Raw genomic sequence first — 19978 nt, 5'->3', positions numbered from 1 at the left:
CAAGGTAAGAAGCAAATCTTAGGAAATAACAATGCAGGCATGAATTGAATTACAGTCAACTTCCAATTATCCTCTGGAATTACTCGCTTTGTTTTAAATTTCAGCTTGACTTCCTCCTCGTGGTCAAATACTATTATACTCAGTCAGGCAGAGCCAATTAGTCTAGGTATTAACTTTAGCCAAGGGCAGAACAGGAACTATAACCTCTTGTAAAACAGTAAGACTCCAAAAGAGCCTAGAGCCTGATATAAATTAGTTCTGGATAATTGAGAGTTGTCTGAATTGACCCAGAGAGAACTGACTTTTGATGTGAGAACTCCACGATATTCCAAACCTGCCACAATCCATGTGCTGAAGGGAGGGTCTCCTCAGCACTTTAGTACCTTGAAAATATGGGTTATGCTACACAATGGTGCCAACCATTAGACTCAAGAGCTCATGCAAATATGGTTTTCACTGAAATAATGTGAGGAAATATCCTCAAAGGGAGGAAAAACAGCCATGCAGCTTTTCAGTCATTAGCTCCAGTCACAAAGTATCATGGAGCAGGGTGTTACTTACAAGACCCACATGGGAATGGTTTTCAGGCCTTAGATGTTTTGCCACAAAGAGGTGCTTCCTGAGAAGTTTTCTTTCCCATTTGGAATACAAGATGGCCTATTAAGAGAAGCCCCATTTAAGCCACCTGGCATAAAATGAAGTTTTCTTAAATAGGCTCTATCCCATAAACACTTTAGGGAATTGCAGAAAAGCCTAACCTTCTAGTACTGAATGAATGTAATCCCTTCTGTATTAACTGGAAATTGGTGCTGTACCTCTTTGGGGTAAAAAACCCAGAAATGCACAAAAACAGGTGTCTTCATTATCGTTACATTCCTTTTGTCTTTCTCTTAATTACTTAGCTTTTTTTTTTTTTTTTGGAGTGAATTTCAACCTATTTTTTTTTTCCCCTTACTGACCCACTTTTTACAAATCCAACAGTGATACATAATAAGGCTATAGAGAAGGCCATTGAAAACCACTGTGGTGGGACATTATTAAACTAAGACATTTTGATGGATTCTCCGGAGTGAGTTGAATGGCTGTTTGTGTGGCCTTGATTCCCCATCCCATGCCTCCCAGATATTACCAGGTAATCCTGGTGAGAGAATCTGGAATGAGATCAGCAGCTGGCCGAGCTTCTACTGATTCTGAACACCCCTTCTTGTTCTCATCTCACCCCACTTTACTGACGCAACCTCAACACCCCTTCTTGTTCTCATCTCACCCCACTTTACTGAGGCAACCTCAACCCCCATGATTCCCCTTGACTCGAGCTGGAGCCAGCCTTCCTTACTGACAATCCTCTACCACAGGAAGCTAACGTCTGACCCTGTGCTTTTCCTCATGATGCTCCTTGAACTTGGACTATCTTCCTTTTGTTCTTTCTATCCTTCCATTTCTCCAAATTCCACTCCTCACTTAAGACCTTGTTCAAAATTCTTTTATACACAGTATACTTCCAAACTGTTATAAACAGTTTGCTACATTAGTCATTCATTCCCTTCTACACTGAAGTTGATTATAAACTTTGTTTTTTCTTTGGTATTGGTGATAAGTTGCTCTCTAAACTAGAATATAAGTTCCTAAGGGCAACACCGTTCACCTTGCATTTTACCTGGCACATTTTACCTGCACCTTTGTGATGTGCAATAAATATGTCTAATTATTGATTGGAAGAGCAAACATGGCATCTGAGGTAGAGTGGTGTAGTGAGAAAGATGCTGAAATACCTAATACTTGCACCTTAAATGCTGTATTTCATACATTTCTCATAATTGAGCACCAGTAGAAGAAAACCTGTGAAATGAAGCTCCTGATATTATACAGTCTCCCCACAGTATCTGGGGGGGAGGGGATTGGTTTCAGAACCGCCGAGGATATCAAAATTTGCAGATGCTCAAGTTTCTTATTAAAATGGCACAGTATTTCATATAACCTACACACATCCTCCCATATACTTTAAATAACCTCTAGTTTACTTAGAATACCTAACACAATGTAAATGCTATGTAAATAGTTCCCTGCAAGACACATTTAAGTTGTGCTTTTTGAAACTTACTGGAATTTCTCCACCCCTGAAAATTTTTGATCTCAGGCTGGTTGAATCTGTGTGTAAGGAAACCATGGATAAGGAGGGTCAACTGTATTGGTCATTTTAGAAACTTTTCCCCCTAATTTTTCCCCTTCCTCTGCCAATTGTGACAATGAAGTCATAAATAGTTTACCTTATTACATGAATTCTCCCTGATTTAACCATAAGAGAAATCAGCATAATAGGGTATCCTCTAATTCCTATCTAAAACTATTGTGTACTTTCTAGGGCAAGTTTCAACCCACAAAAGGCTAGTCTGATTGATCTTTCTGGAGAATTATAGACTGCTTCTCATGAAACATTAATTCCCACCAGTGTAACTGACCACTAAATGACCACTAGCATTAAATAACAGATGCCATGCTATTAACAATGGAATAAGTAAAAGACGGTGACCAGGGGTATATTAACAAAGAAGCTGACAGCCTGGAAATATTTACTTGATGGGTACTGTTCGCGACCCCGAGCGATGAAAATGAACATTCTGCCACTTTCCATCCCGGCGGTGCCACACACGTGTCTCTTCTGACTGCATTGTTTTTGGCATTCCGCTGCCATCCATGTACTGTGTGAGCCTAATGTATGCTATGCAGGCAGCATCATCGCCTACCAGATGTACATGGGGGTTCAGGATAATAGTGTGGATTGGTTTATTGCTTTTGGACAAAGCTGAAAGAGAACAACATGGAAAAGAGAATTTAGTTTCTATGTAAAGTAAACCAAAACCAATAATAACTTCAGTTGGGACCAATAAATAGAATGCCATTCATTCATTCAACTATTAGTTCTCTGCATTAATTGAATGCCTGTACTGTGCAAAGTATAAAGAAAAAGAGAGCAGAAGTAAATACAGTCATTATTTTCTTTGACTCCCTTTGTAGTTAAATTGTATGCCACTCTGAAAACTTTGAGAAAGCTGGAGAGACATATTTATATTGGGAAGTGGTTAGGAACAAGCCATAATATGAATAGAGATGGAGAAGGGCTGGCCCAGGTACACGGAGCAGTTCCTGTCTTTCCAATGAAGGAACCACTGGGGCAGTTGACAGGGTATCCTGTGGGCTTGTTCATTTTTTTTGTTAGTTGGTGAAGTACATGGGACAAGGGGAACATATCAAGCATGGAGACTGCTGTCTCCTAAACAGGCTGGCCATAGTGTGACTCTGTTTCCCCATCTCATCCTGTGGCTCCTTTATTTAGTAGCGTCCATTCTATGTTAGTCCAGCTGTGGTTATCCAGTAAAAACCCAAAATTTCGTGTTGGCCATATAGCCTGATTCTGATTCTCTAGCTCTTTTCTTTGGTTGAGCAGCCCTCACTAGGCTCCAGCCTTTGTTGTTTTGACAATAGCTATTTATTCTAGTTATTCAATGACTGAGATATGAAGATTTAGTGCAGATAATTGATTGATGATGCTACTCTCTTAGATCACTAAAACAGGTAGAACTGTTTTACCTATTAACCAAACACGTCCTCCATTTTCAGAAAAGATCTGAATAAATTACTTAGTGCTACAGTCATGTAAAAAAGAATATCCCATTATGAAGAATATGTATTTATGGAAAATAATGATGTACAGTGTTATGTTGAGGTAAGTTAAAATATTATTGGGTTAATTATCCTTTTACTACAGGTGAGATGGTGTCAATCGAGAGTCAACTGAAGAAAAACATTATGAGATGCTGTCAGTCACAGTGCGGGATGGAACAGAGAGAACAGGAGAACATTTACTGAAGCTTTGTTAAGGCCAGTTTACCACATAATTATCTTTGCTTGCAAATGTCTAGTGCACATAAGACAAAGCAATTCATTAAATGTAAAAATCCATGCCAAGGCAGACATTTTCAGTGCTTATAATTACTGGACGTGAGCTTGATTATTCTAATCATTACTACAATTCCTCTTTAATTCATCAAAATCTCACTGCAAAAGGTGAATTCCCTCCCTGCATGATACCTAATGTCGTTATGTGTGAGGGAAAGGAGCATAAAAGAAACTTCTGGTCTACACTTTTCTTGGTGACCTGAAGGAATTCTGCAGGAGTTTCTTTTGTCACTTTCTCTTTCCTCTGAGACCATTACAATTCTTGTAATTGGAACTGAAATATTTATCTGATTACTCATCTTCATTTATATTTTACCTTGAAAAGGAGCATTAATTATGCTTGAAAGCCCTCCTCTGTGTCAAATATTCTGGCATGCTGTGTTTTTTTTATCTTTTCATATACAAACAATGTTTTATGAAAACCATTTTCATAAAACAATGTTTTATGAAAAACTCAACAATTTTTGGTCACTCATTTCACAGCTTATATTATACATTCACTGGGACTTCTATGGGGTATATTCAATCAACATCACTTTTTTATATAAACATACTTTTCAAAACATAAAACTCTTTAAGGCTGTCATGTTTTTCAATTTCAAATACAAAAATATAAAAATACGATGCAAAATGCTGGACTAAGGTAAAAACTCTCATTGCAGCAAAGAGCCAAAGAATCTGTAAATTTGGGAGAAATTCAAAGAGAATTTGGAAAAGGCATGATATTAAATTTAGAATAAATGTACCATTCTCAAAGTAGAATCGATGAAAGTCCATCCCTTCCACTAAATTACCCAAAGCTTCAGGTTCAAAAGCAGTAAGGCCTGGGTCACAGATTTTCCTGTAGGAAAAAAAATAATAAATGAGTTAATGTATTTCGTTGTTTCACAATATCTATTCTTATTTATCAGCCAATGAAGGAGTTTTTTTAAAAATATAAAATTTCTATCACAGGGCTTGGCAAGGCGGTTTGAGGAGCAGACCCTAAAAAGGAATATTGCAGAGACCTCAGACAGGGGCGAGACAATAAAACCAGCTCCAGCAGGCGGTAATCTATCACACTTTAGGAAGTTTCCTTTTTTAAAATGCCTACTTTTCAATTTCCAAGGTGAACTCTCTAGGCTTTCCCCAGTTTTTCTAATTCCCTAGTTTTTTAGTTGTTATAAGTTTATTATTTTTTAAATGCTCTCCAAGTCCAAGCTACCCTCCAAGTCCTATAAAATCAACTTTGGCTCTGAAATTAAATACTTTCGGAATAATTTTTGACATCATCTACATTCATATCAAACGTATATATGATTGATTTGAAGGCAGGTGTCACATCCTACACTTTCTGGCAATGTCTGACAGACTTAAGTAACCTTTAATTAACAAGCTTAATTAACTTAAAATAAAATTAATGAGAGATTCAAATGCACATTAGTTTTCTTTTTAATCCTAGAAATGTAATTCAAGAAAAACATATACTATTTTAAATATTCAGAGAAAGCCAATGGGCTTTCTTGGAAAATTTTATTTATTCAATGAAGAATTGTTAAAACACCTACTATGTAGCAGATATTCTTTGAAACAATTATAACACAACAATTAATAATGGAATGGAAATAAATACGAAGTGCTCAAAAACCAGATGACATATATGTGAGAAAGGAAAGTTGAGCTGGGCTTTCTGGAATGAGTAGGAGTTTTCCAGGTGTGCGGAAGGGGGTAGGCAGAGGAGGGCAGCAAGTACAATGGCAGAGTATGGTTGGGGAATGATGGGTAGTTGCTTGATATGGTGAGCACTGGGTCTGGGCATGTTTATAAGTCCCGTGGAAACAGAGGAGAAAATATTTCCTTGGGCCTGTGGTGATCAGCTTAGGCTTCTCACAGAAGGTGCCGTAAAATCTGGATTTGAAGAATTAGTAGTTCACAAAGTTAGATAAAAGGAATACGTACTGAAAGATTTTGGATCATTTATTAATTTGGTGGGGCTACATCTAATTTCGTATGGAAATTGCCCATTTGGGAGGAAAAATGTTTTAACTGTTCAACAGAAATGCAAGTTTCAAAAGGCTCACTCATTATGGTTCTTGAACGTATGGTTCACAGAATTTTGGAACTGATTTTTTTTTAAGAATACTTTACTTTTAAAGTAAAAAATCACAGTGGTTATTCGTTGTGGTAAAGAAAGCCTTAGTTGCGGGTGGGGTGGGTGTGGGCGGGGATTTTAAACTTTGCCTCAGACTTCCTGGGGGGCAGGTATTAAAGCTCAAAGTTAAATATACATAATCTCTTTCTAAGTAGTAAAATGGGAAAAACAGTGTTCCCATGGTAACAGGACTTTATTCTGCCAGGGGCTATCACTTTATCTATAAATATGACTTTTGGTTGTCAACATTAGTGAATCAAAATTTTTTACTACTTTATATCAGCACCAAAATCACCTGAGAGGGGCTTCCCTGGTGGCACAGCGGTTGAGAATCTGCCTGCTAATGCAGGGGACACGGGTTCAAGCCCTGGTCTGGGAGGATCCCACATGCTGCGGAGCAACTAGGCCCGTGAGCCACAACTACTGAGCCTGCGCGTCTGGAGCCTGTGCTCCACAACAAGAGAGTCCGCGATAGTGAGAGGCCCGTGCACCGCGATGGAGCCTGCGCTCCACAAGAGAGTCCGCGATAGTGAGAGGCCCGTGCACCGCGATGAAGAGTGGCCCCCCGCTTGCCAAAACTAGAGAAAGCCCTCACACAGAAACGAAGACCCAACACAGCAAAAATAAATTAATTAATTAATTAACTCCTATCCCCAACATCAAAAAAAAAAAAAAAAGTCACCTGAGAATCACTGTACTATGATGGACCTTTTTACCTAGCCATTGAGTCAAAATACTTGAAAACTTGTTCATGTGTTCTTTCTCTCTCTCATATGTTTCTTCTATGTAAGTAATGTATGTATGTATCTCTCTCCTATCACAGGCTTTGGATTAATGAAAGATTCACAAAGCTGCCACTTGACCTGTGGGTGTGTATGCTCTGAACAGGTGTTCTAAGGACCAGCTGACAGGGCTGTACCAATACATTCTACCATGCAAAAAGCTCCCAAATGCAAGGTCCTCTTGGATTACCCCTGGGTCTGAGTGTACAAAATCAAGCCAGATTACAGGCAAAGGAATTCGTAAACTGATGTGATTCCAAGGAATTGCATTATTTAAAATACCCTATTTTAAAGTGTCAGAATATAGGAAACGCTATATTTTGCCACTTTTTCCTGGCTAACAACACCAACAAAACACACTCTACCAATCCGCAGGGGAATGTTATTCCAAAAGATTTTTATCCTAAGTATATTATATTTGAAGAATCATATTGGGTCTAACAAAGTTATATCAGCAAAAAGAATAAAAGGGAAGAGGTCTTACGGCACAGAATTCTAAACAGCTCTTTAACAACTGTTCAACTGTTTAATTCTCTGACAACAAACAGTGTTCTTTTAAACTCCATTTCTTACTATTTCTTTCATTCTAAGTATACTTTTATTAGGTCCTGTTAAAGAATTGATAAACACAAATACATATATATGTATATACTTATGTTTGTATGTATTTGCACACACATTAATTTATAAGAAGCAGTCCTGGATTTAATTTAGTTCTTATATTCAGTTACTCTCTTCCATATTTTATATTTGGCTAGCTATTTGTAACTGATGATAAAAAATATCTTCTTATTATACAAAACTTGGAAAGAAGCAGGAAATAAAAAACACAGTTTCATCTCCCAGAGGCAATATCTTTTTTCCTTTTAAAAACCAATTTGTCATATTTCATTCTGTTTTTATATTTTCTCTTATGTAGTTGGAATAATTATGTACACACACGTTTATATCCTGCTTTATCTTCAGTGAATACTCATAAGCGTTTTGCCAGATCGCTAGAAATTCTGCATAAGTATCCACGGTTCCAAACACACCACAGATTAATGTTACCATAATGTTGGACATATAAACTGTTTATAATTTTTCACTATTTTGAATATTGATTCCATAAATATCTTTGTTCACACTTTTTGTCCCTGTTTTAAATTCAAAATCCCATGTTAATTTTTTTTTTTTTTTTTTGCGGTACGCGGGCCTCTCACCGCTGTGGCCTCTCCCGTTGCGGAGCACAGGCTCCGGACGCGCAGGCTCAGCGGCCATGGCTCACGGGCCCAGCCGCTCCACGGCATATGGGATCCTCCCAGACCGGGGCACGAACCTGTGTCCCCTGCCTCGGCAGACAGACCCTCAACCACTGCGCCACCAGGAAAGCCCTAAATTTTTATAACTAGGAACATAGGGTTAAAGTGGTGATTTGAACCTTTGGAAACACTTCCTGGTATATAAATGCGACCCAAATCCCTGCTGTCACCACCACTCTGAAAGTCTGTCCCCATTTATACTCCATCAGGTGGTGGGAAAAGTCACTATTGTCCTGCAGTATCTGTGCCCCTTTGGTGATCAGCGGAGTTTTTATCTGTGCTGATTTGATCGGCAGAAAACCCTCCTTCAGATTTGCACACAACTAGTGGACATCAACATGCTTTCATTAGTTTACTTGTCATTCATATTTCCTCTTTTGCTAATCGCTCAGTTCCTTTACCTATTTTTCCACTTTTCAACCTTATCTTCTCAATCTAAATTAACTTTTGACATGTTTTACAAATATTTTTCTGTTTCTTTTTTGTCTGTTTTATTTTGGCTTTAAAAAAAATTAAAGTATATTAAGTTTCATCTATTTAGGTAGCCTAATCATTTCACTTTTTCATTTCACTGACTTCCCCTGCTTTTAAACTTAGATCTTTCCAACCAGAGATCAAACTCTTTTCTGCATTTAACACTTTCATTCAAGAGGACCTCACTAGTATGGTATAAGGGGAAAGCTGAGAACTGATTTTTTTCTCCACTCAAATAACTAACTTATTGACCCACGTTCTTTGCACAATAAGCCTTCACGCCCTATTTGAAAGCTTTACTTTTATTTGATCAAAGTGACTTCCTTTAATACCTATGGTAAACTTTAAATTTAACATTAGAACCCTTTCTTCAAATAAAATTTTATCTAAGAGGCAAACCCCTAAAAGAGATGAAGATAAAGTTGAGCTGTGCTGGCTGGAAAGGGAAAAGGCTGCCAGACGCTGCCTCCTAATCTCTTTCTCTGTCCCATCACCTCTGCAGAACTGCGAGGAAAAACGTCTCTTAAGCCAAGTGAACTATTTACGTGCTTTCGTGTTTCTTGTGTGTTTGCTCTCATGGATTGCTCTGCCTGGAATGCCTTCTCTCGCATGGAGGTGCCAGAGGGTCAGGCTTCTGTGCACTGACAAAGAAATCCCCAATCTTCCTATCAGAAGTCTCATCTTCTCTCTCTGAAATCTTAATTACATTTATTTCTCTCCTAGAGGCACTTGAGTCATGTATACGTTGGAATGAAGCTATTGCGGGTGTATCAAACCTGGCGTTAAATATACACGAGTCAGGTACATTGAAGAATGCATTCATATAGAAAATACTTTGTCATATGCATGAAAGCAAAATAAATGTGCCTCTACTCACGTGTAAGCTTCAAAGTCCCCGTTGTTGATAGCTTCGATGAGTTGTTCAGTAACTTTGATAATCTCTTGCTTTCGTGCTAAAGGCAAAGATAAAGAGTTGGGTGAGAATAAAGGGCAAAAGCCATATAAAGTTACTCTAATGGTACTGCTGTTTTCCTTAAACAGGGTATTACCAGTTAAGACACATCCCTCTCAGAATCTTGGTGTTATCCTCTCTACAATCTTGCTGCTCAAAGCGCACAGATCAACATTAGGTCCCTCTTCTGGGAGCCTGGCAGAAACACAGATTCTCAGGTCCTACTCCAGACCTACAGTTTCAGAATCTGTATTTTACCAGGACCCTCAGGTAAGCATGTTCACATTGGGGAAGCACTGCTGCCCTCCCTCTGTTAGAAAACAACAGTCACCCAGAAGGTCAAGGCTATATTTTAAAAAAGTAGTTCTTATTACCTTTACCAACATGATTGAGTTTATGAACATTTTTGTGTTATTTTAATCTATCTTCACAGTATAGCTGACATCTTGCATTGAGACATTTAACTTTAATTATTTGCATTTTTTTATTGTTCAGCTCAACTAACCCTACAAAAGAGGATGCTAACGCTGTAATTGCCATCATATTTAGATAAATAGCCTTCCATAAACTGTAAATTGGAAAAACAAGGTATGAATCAATGCTGTGGATGGAGATGGAAGTCCCCCCATATGGCTGTCAACTCTGACAACAAACATGATTTGTTTCTATTTCTAGCCCATAATCGGTAAAATTATTAACAGTTGGCTTGGCTCAAATCCCACCTACTTCATCTGCCTCAAGTGTTCTTTCCCTTTGTGGAAAGCCTACCTTGTATTAGTCATTTGGCAATTAAGCATATACTATATACCATGACAACTTCTTTAGTTAAATTATTGTTTTAAATTGTTACTAAACTTGGTTTACTGTGTAATGTCTTCCTAGTTAAATTAAAAGCTCCCTGTGGGCAAAGAACATGTTATTTCTTTGTATCCTTGAAAAAGCTTTATCCAATGTCTTTAATAAAATAGATGCTCAATAAGTTGAATTTGATCAACTGATGTTGATAACCTTTTCCTGATTTCAGAACAGTATTTTCTTACTAAGGAAATAAAGGCATGAAATATTTTAAAAATTAAATTTAATTAAATTTTGTTTAAAGAACATTGTGATACTTTAAATCACTGGAAATAAACTGGGGGTAATCACAAGAAGTTATTTCCATCTATCTTAGATAGGCTGCTATTCATCATAGAAAAAGCTGAAGTCTGGTTTTAGTTCTTATTGATTAAAGTCAACCAGTTTGCATTTTTAATGAATCTGATCTTTTTTTCAGCAGATTCTTAACCACAAACTTAAAGTTTATATTCACTTTCAAAACTCCAGGTTATTCCCCTCATTACTGAACTGCAGGAGACTGAGCCCCCTTGGGCTTTGGCGACCCCATCTGGGCAGTGTTTATTTGTTGGTTGATTTTCCTGTGCCGGGTACTTCCTTTCCCATTTGCTATCATTTTGTAACACACATGCTGACCCTCTTCCCTTCCTCTTCTTTTCCTTGGGAAAATACAATGAATAAAGACTTATCGGTACAAAAAAAAAAAAACAAAAACCAAAACCTCCAGGTTATCCAGGTTGTGATATTCCTTATTTAAAACAAATGTCCTGGTGCTTGGTGATCACCTAGATAGGAGGGATAGGGAGGGCGGAAGGGACACGCAAGAGGGAGGAGCTGATTCACTTTGTTACAAAGCAGAAACTAACACACCATTGTAAAGCAATTATACTCCAATAAAGATGTAAAAAAACAAAAAACAAATGTTCTGTAAACCTAACTTGACTTTACTGAGATTATATGAGACTACCTTATAAAATATGGTTTGTCCACAAATGGTTGCTAACAATGTCAAGGTTGATAATGTCAAAAAATAATCTCCATACAGGTTAGATTCCATATTCAGTTATTTACATAATTTCATTTATATTGAAAAAAAATAACATAAGGTTTCTTAGCTCCTATACACACCTAAAACATTTCTTGCCCATGATCATTTGATGAATGAATAGCTATAATATACCGAACATCAAAGCATACTGACAGAAGTAGTGGCAGGGAATAATTCTGTAATAGGGATGGTGCCAATGGCACAGTTTAGCTTAATTTAGTTAGGCAATAAGTGATTCATCTGTCTGTAGCGTCAACAGTATGAACATTTGGCAAAAACGCATGACAGCTGACCCAATTCTGGAATATAAAGGACACTGGTGCAGAGGAGCTCAGAAAATGAGATTAGAAAAATGTGACTACCAAAACTTCCTCCTCGTATTAAATCCTCATTTAAAACTAATAGATTTCTTAGGATGCTATGTGGCTAATAGGAAAAAAAACTACAGTTTAGAAAACAATGTTAATTTTTTAGAATAAAAGAAGGAAAAAATGAACATAAGATCACTGCCCTTTGAAGAGCTTCATTAGGCTAAGAGTTAGTTTACAAAGTGCGAACAGTTCTGGGTCACCTTCTGAAGTTCCTGAAAGTCTCTAGATTCCTTCAGAAGCATAATATCCAATTAGAAACATCAGTGTACATGGCCATGTCTCACTCTGAACCACTATGGAAACACTCATTAGCTCTTCAACAGTCTGCATCCTACAACTGGCTTAATTTTTGTCCTGCATAATCAAAGCAACACAAGTGGCCTTCTTAGTTCTTATTTTCAGAAACAGTGGTGCTGTAGCTGGCAGGACGGCACATGGGAAGTAGCCAGAAGGCTTCTGTGCTGCATCATCATGAAAGCAACGTGCCTCTCTTGGCTCAGGAGGGGCCTGGAACCAGTAATCTTTAGAGTGCTTATTTCCCTGGAGCAAAGGCGCTCGAGTGAGTCAGGGTAGCACATGACAGCTGACTCTTTAAAGGAAAGCAGAAGGCTGGGAATGAATCATTTGTATATAGAAGTCTGTTGTGGTTGGAACTGTTGCCACAGTGACCTAGAGGAAGAAGGAGGGTTTGATGCGAGCTATATCTCCTCTCGCCAGCAGTGAGGCTGAGGAACAATCACTGCGCAAGGTGCCTGGATGTCTATGTTCTGGGGGGAGGGGTCGCTATCCTCTGGCCTTCCCTCTTCCTGAATGTCAAGTAATGCCCACTCCGGAAGTCAAAGTGGGGAGAGCTTGAGAGGTGTCACTAATTACCCTGAAGGTGAGGGAAGAGTGTACCAGTAAGGTGTTCCCTGAGTACCAGAAGCTTCTAACCTCATGGCTAGACACTTAATCACAGGGAACTGATTACCAAATAGTTTTACTTATAGAATTGAGGTGCTCAAGCCTATACCCACAGGTCCCAAAGTAGTTTCTGGGGATTTCCAGGTTCCTAGGGGAAAGGCAGGAGAGAAAAGCAAGCGGCAGAAATGCTCCAGATCCTGTGTGCGATTACTTTCCATGCAATTCTGCAAAAGAACTGAGAACACTGCCATGTTCAAATTCATATTTTTTGTCTCTTTATTGTTCTAAAGAAGCCTGGAAGAGAAAGATAAGAGTGTGAATGGGCCCAGTGTTTAAAAAAAAAAAAAACTCAAAAACCAAAAAAAATATATCCCTGGGAACCGAAAGTGATTATGTAATAAAACAACTGATAGATTTCAATATTTCTCAAGCATTATCAGATCTGAGCATCAGGACAATTCTCTGAGATATGCAGACCGATGTTACCTCTCTGGTTAACAGAGAAGTACAGAGTACAGGCACTGCCCAAAGGCACAGAGTTTGCTGATGACTCCTTTCTGCCATCTTGAAATACTCCCCTTTTTTCTCTTTTCTCTGCTCTCATCATCTCACTCTCATTTGCAATGTGGACTTGAAACGTTTCAATTCCTTTTAAAGGCTCGGTCTGAGGCCCTCTTACCATATACTGTTATCCCTACGGTTCTATCTACACCAGTGTTCTAAATTGCTGTCTGTATCCCATGACTCCCAAATTGTTACCTTGTTTCTAGACTTTTCCTCCAGGTCTGTATGTCTGTGCCTATTTTGGAATCTCCGTTTGGAGATTAAAGATATTTAATGCGTCTGGAATCCAACATACCCTAAACTGAGCATATGAACTTCTGCTGCCACAAACCTATTTGCTCTTCCAGGGACCTCCATCCAGGTGAACGGCATCATCCACCCAGGTGCACGAGCCAGAAAGAAGCCTGGGGATCATTTTTGACTTTCTCACACCCTGACTCCGAATCCAATCCTTCAAGCCCTATTGATTTTGCCTTTTCAAGGCCTTACACATTAGTCCACTTCTTTTCTTCTTACCATCACTCCGGTACAAGCACCCATCATTTCTTGTCCAGAAAAATTATCTGAAGAGGGACTATGAAACCTCGTATAATCTAAACCCTGTCCATCTCACCAGCCCCACTCAAAGGCTGCCTTGCTTTATCCTCTACACCCCACCCATGGCGCCTTCTCTCAGCAATTCAAAATGACCATGCTTCCTCCTTTGCAGCTCTTCATGTGAGCTGCCCTCTCTTCTTGGGAAAGTGTCCCCCATTATTGCCTTCATTTCTTTTATCAGCTTTCAACTCACCTATTATTTCTTCAAAAAATCCTACTTGGAGTCTCATTTTAGGAGAGGTCCCCGTGTTATAAGTCCACACATATCCTACACCTGCTGTTTAAAAGCACTTGGTACACTTGTACTTACGTACTTCTTTGTGTGTATTTGATCAGTTTTCTCTATTATTATGTTGTAAACTCCAGAGGGGTAGGTACCTCACCATTACAACCCGCATCTAGCATAGTACATGGCATAGAGTAAATGTTCAGTACATATTTGAATGAGCAAACTCAAGTGCTTTCTTATCCTATCATCCATGAGTCATATAATTTATCCTTAGCAATTACCGTGTTGTTTCCCAGGGTATGTCTTCAGCCTCTTCCTCGTTTCTTTCCCTTTTTCTTGGTAATCTCATTTATTCCTCTGGCTTTGACCATCTACTGAAGACTGCCAAATCTCTATCACGGACCTTAAGTCTTTCTGGGCTCCAAGTTCATTTTTGTGACTGCAATCTAAATACTCCCTGTTGTCCTGGTATTTCACACCTGGGGTGCTCAAAATTGACGTCAAGCATCTTCCTTGCAAAATCTGCTGCTTCTGTTGTATTTCTCATCTTGGATGGTGGCACCGTAATCTACTCAGCTGCCTACACCAAAATCCTTGATGCCTCTTTTCAATTCCTCATACAGTTGATCACCGGCTCCTCTTTATTCATCCAAATCTTTCTCAGATCCATTTCTTCCTCTCTGGGCTCATTGCCATTGCTCTGATTCTGGCTGTCGGATGTTCCTAACCACTTCTGCCCTGAGGTCTCCCCCTTCTCCTCCCATACCCTCTCCTCACCAGCCCCTCCACTCCTCACTGCTGCAGAATCATCCCTCTAGAGAACAGAGCTGACCGTGCTGTTCCCCCACTCTCTGGAAGCCAAAGCTCACACTGGTTTGTTCTTTTTTGTTTTTGTTTTTGCGGTACGCGGGCCTCTCACTGTTGTGGCCTCTCCCGCTGCGGAGCACAGGCTCCGGACGCGCAGGCTAAGCGGCCATGGCTCACAGGCCCAGCCGCTCTGCGGCATGTGGGATCCTCCCGGACCGGGGCACGAACCCACGTCCCCTGCATCGGCAGGCGAACTCTCAACCACTGCGCCCCCAGGGAAGCCCTGTTTGTTTGTTCTTTAAAGGTTTTCCTACTCTATTTTTTTCCAGCTTCATTTCCCGACACTTCTTTTCCCCCAGGGCTCCCACATAACCTATTCTACAGCTACACCAAGGGGCTCACTCTTTCCCAACTAGTCCTGGCTCATTGATAATTCTGTGCCTTTCCTCTCGCTGTTCCTTCTGCCTGGAAACTCTGTCTTCTGCCTGGAAATCTCCCTCAATACTTTGCTCCAATGTCACCTCTTCTGTATGGACTTTCCTGAGTGTTCCAGACGCAGCTATTCAATCTCACTGTGGTCCTCCTATAGCATTATCACAGGATGTTCACAGATCTGACCAGGACATGACCACTTTCTACCTTTTAACACCTAGTATTGAGTAAATGTCTCAATGCATGCACATATGAATACATAAATACATGGATAGACAATGTATATAAAGTTCTTTGTGCATTTTAATGCATTAGATAAATGCCAAGTATGGAGGTGATGATGATCATGTCTGGTAGCAGCCTGGCTGTGATTATGCTAACTGGAAAGGCATTCATGGGTCCTGCGCATCTCAAAATCAGCAGAATTACCACCATATATGAGGCCACGGTATTTCCATGGGGAAGTAATCTGTATAGGTCTAGAAAGATTAAACTAGGCACATCTATCAATGTTTAAACTTATAATTTCTTTTAAGAGAGTTGAATGGAGAGAAAGAACCAAGTTATTTGAGCTCAGGCTTTTTCTGAATCTTTGTTCAGATTTTAAATTTATTAGTTTGAGGTGAAACTATTTAATAATAAAACTTATTCAGAAGACTAGTTGGCCTACAATGGAACTTGAGTTAGGAAATAAACTGAATTTATACATGCAAATTGAGATTCACTAAAATGTTAGCAGAGTATCGAATATTAAAATCTTTTAGTGGGTTACAAAATATTAAAATCTTTTATGGGTTACAAAATATTCAGTGATCAAAAGTTGTTTATCTTTTTTTATATGTATCATCTTAGCTTAGCAATTCTACTCATTTACTCTTTGTCAATATTTATTCTATTATTCTCTCACATAAATCGTACCCATGTTTTCTTTGGTCAGTCTCCCAAGGCAATAGAAATAAAAGCAAAAATAAACAAATGGGACCTAATCAAGTTTACAAGGTTTTGTACAGCAAAAGAAACCATAACAAAACAAAAAGACAACCTAGAGACTAGGAGAAAATATTTGCAAATAATGTGACCAGCAAGGGATTAATTTCCAAAATATACAAACAGCTTATACAACTCAACAACCAAAAAACAACCAACCCTATTGAAAAATGGGCAGAAGACCTAAATAGACATTTCTCCCAAGAAGTCAAACCGATGGCCAACAAACACATGAAAGTATGCTCAACATCACTAATCATTAGAGAAATGCAAATCAAAACTACAATGAGGTATCACCTCACACTAGTCAGAATGGCCATCATCAGAAAAACTACAAACAATAAATGCTGGAGAGGGTGTGGAGAAAAGTGAACCTTCCTACATTGTTGGTGGGAATGTAAATTGGTACAGCCACTATGGAAAACAGTATGGAGATTCCTCAAAAAACTAAAAACAGAGTTGCCATGTAATTCAGCAATCACACTCCTGGGTATATATCTGGACAAAACTATAATTCAAAAATATACATGCAGCCCTATGTTCATAGCAGCACTATTCACAATAGTCAATATATGGAAACAACCAAAATGTCAATTGACAGATGAATAAAGATGTGATACATATGTATAATGGAATACTACTCAGCCATCAAAAAGAACGAAATAATGCCATTTGCAGCAACGTGGATGGACCTAGAGATTACCATACCAAGTAAAGTAAGTCAAAAAGAGAAAGACAAATACCATATGATGTCACTTATATGTGGAATCTAAAATATGACACAAACGAACCTATCTATGAAACAGAAACAGACACGCAGATGTAGAGAACAGACTTGTGGTTGCCAAGGTGGGTGGGGAGGAATGGACTGGGAGTTGGGATTAGCAGATGCAAACTATTGTATATAGAATGGATAAATAACATGGTCCTACTGTATAGCACAGGGCACTATATTCAATATCCTGTAATAAACCATATGGAAAAGAATATGAAAAAGAATGTATATGTATGTATAACTGAATCACTTTGCTGTACAGCAGAAATTAACACAACATTGTACATCAACTATATTTCAATAAAATAAACTTAAAAATTTTGCTCTATTTAATTTAACTACTCCTTTCACGTTTCTCAGAGTTATTGGGTACCTGCCTGCCAGAGACTTGAAGGACAGGGAGGTTAAGTGACTTACTCAAGTCATCCAGCAAATTCAGAAGCTGTGCCAGGGCTGGAGATTTATCTGGCTGAGGTACTGTCTGCTGTTTAATTCACTAATCTATGTTCCTTTCCAGCCCATAGTGCCTCATTCAATATTTTGAAATCATAAACTTAAATAAACTACCTAAATGTCTTTGAACTTCCTCTGGGAAGGTGACTGATGACTTAATTACTGAGCCAGAGTTGTAATTAATTAATACACCAGTTCCACAAAACTGGGTATCCCATGGTTTTATTATCTTTTTCCATACTGCCATTAACAAAAATAACTCTTGGGAATAGTTTTTATTTTAGGCAAATATACAAATTAGGATCATTTTCATGTTCTGGGTAGTTTTATAGAAAAAAGTGCCTATCAACTCAGCTATGTTTGGAGTTTCCTGTGCAATTAACAGCTTGTTTCTTAGTGACTATTTTTATTTCACTAGTTTGATATATTAGTTAATATTTAGGAGAGTAATTTCCATTATTTTGGCTTTTAAAATCAAAGTCATCGAAGTTTCTGGAGTTGATTGGTTTAATACTCTATTATATAATATTTTATCCAAATATAACACCTGGAAATTACCAAGCTTCTAGTCAAGACTGCTTTTCAAGAAATTATTGTAAAGCTCACGTATCCATAATTCACTTGTTCAATAACACCAATATTCAGCCTTTTAATTGCTAGAGGCCCTCAAGATTTAAAAGATAAATTATTCAAATCATCTTTGTACTTTGCTCTATAAAAACCTAACTACTCTGAATTTCAAGGCGTAAATTGTTAATTGGGGAAGAAGTACTACTAGTCTTAGTCCTGTTAAATTGCTATGGTCTGACAGTAAATGATTAACAAATATTTAAGAACAGAAAAGTCTGGCATTGGGATCATTTAGTGTAAGTGAAAATAGGTTTGGATTTTTTAAAAAGGTTTGTGAAGATATCACTGGGTTACAAAATATGGCTGTGTCATTCCTAAGATGAGTCTGAATCTGAAGATGAAAAAAATATTTACTATTTTTTTTAAAGATTAAAGGATGTGTAAAGTATTTATAAAGATTTTCATTAAAAATGGCTTACATAAAACTTTCAGGGTCTAAAGAAGCTATATATAGTTATACAGAACATTTGCTGATATGAAAGAATTCAGTCCATCCACATTAAAGTAATTGGGTAACTTTTCTGCCACCTGCAGCTGACTTGCAGAAGCTAGAAATAGGACATTATGAATACCATTGAGTGTTCTAAGTATTAAGATGTTTTATGAATTAGATAGGTGTGGTTCCACTTCCAGTTAAGAGTTTATGACATGGAAAAAAAAGATTTTAATAAACTGGTTCAAAGAATCATATCAACTTCTTAGATTTAAGATTAAAATTGTAGTCTCCGGGCATCAGGTGTATATATTTGCATGAAAAAAGAAATACTAAGCATTCTCAAGAGGTATCTCTTTCTTCCACTGCAGAACCAAGGTGATGGTTAAAACTACTGTCTCAAAAGAAAAATCAGACTAAGAAAAGAGAGAATGAGACTTAGGATTTTTAAATATTTGGAAAGTTATTTTTTGCCTTGTTTTTGGGGGGCTTGTTTTGTCGTGAATGAAATCCAGCTTTCCCCAAATCTTGGAACTGTAATGATTCCAACTAAACCCTCCAATCAATTTTACATGATATTAGCCAAAACAGGGCATGTATCTTTCAGGTCAAAAGTAAATGCCAACCTGTTCATGCTCTGTCCTTCAGTATGGACAGGCAGTATAAAATATTGAGAAGAGTTAAAATCTTGTGCAGCCGTGAGTGTAGGCTTTTATTTTTTTCAATGATTTCTACTGCTGTTGCTCAGCTTATAATTAATTTAGTTTCTTTTAAGTAACCTATTCCTTTTAGAAAAAGTATAAAATTTGACTTCAATGAAAAACAGAATCCACTGTATGCTTAGATAAGTTTATTTATAACTCTACTTTCCTGAATAATTTAACTGGTAGATTCATGAATGCTCCCTTGGACCAAGAATGCAGGAGCCTAGAAGGCTATCCGCCATGGTAGAGAACCGTCATATATCTTTGTTCATTTTGCAAAAAGCAAAAATAAAAAACGAACAGAAAGATACACCAAAATTAATTGAAGTGTGATGTCTTTGGATTTTTTTGAGAAAGCACCAGGCTGACTACAGTTAGAGTATTAAAAAATGTTATTCTGTGACTACATTTATTATTAAGTCCCATATTTTTTTTTAAGGTCTTTTCCCCTTGTTTCCAGGTTCACACAAGTTCCTAAACGCATTTCAGTATTTCTCACACCAGTGTTTGCTTCAATGAGGTTGACACTAAGCAGTTTCCTCACCCACCACTGTACAGATCATACAGATATTTTAATTATAAGAACATCATTTCACTTCTTTCGAAGTGTTAAA

The 19978-nt window shown here is 38.0% G+C and overlaps 1 protein-coding gene across 29 annotated transcripts in view; it reads right to left on the bottom strand.

Annotated features, from left to right (window-relative positions):
- Positions 1–19978, bottom strand: part of CAMK2D (calcium/calmodulin dependent protein kinase II delta) — a 287936-nt gene that overhangs the window by 2658 nt on the left and 265300 nt on the right. For 16 of the 29 annotated variants that reach the window (XM_067735228.1, XM_067735217.1, XM_067735222.1 and 13 more), the window contains 4 exons: positions 9523–9598; positions 4704–4798; positions 2575–2803; positions 2102–2148 (listed from right to left, as the gene is read on the bottom strand). In XM_067735228.1, the coding sequence (XP_067591329.1) occupies positions 2102–2148; positions 2575–2803; positions 4704–4798; positions 9523–9598 (447 nt within the window). Of the gene's footprint in view, positions 1–561; positions 658–2101; positions 2149–2570; positions 2804–4703; positions 4799–9522; positions 9599–19978 lie in introns of those variants that run through there. The other 13 variants (XM_067735225.1, XM_067735232.1, XM_067735240.1 and 10 more) reach the window with 4 other exon arrangements.

The sequence above is a fragment of the Pseudorca crassidens genome, chromosome 4 (assembly GCF_039906515.1).
Source record: "Pseudorca crassidens isolate mPseCra1 chromosome 4, mPseCra1.hap1, whole genome shotgun sequence".
NCBI lineage: Eukaryota > Metazoa > Chordata > Mammalia > Artiodactyla > Delphinidae > Pseudorca > Pseudorca crassidens.
The sequence above is the reverse complement of the archived record's forward strand: the minus strand, read 5'-3'. Positions and strand labels throughout refer to the sequence as shown.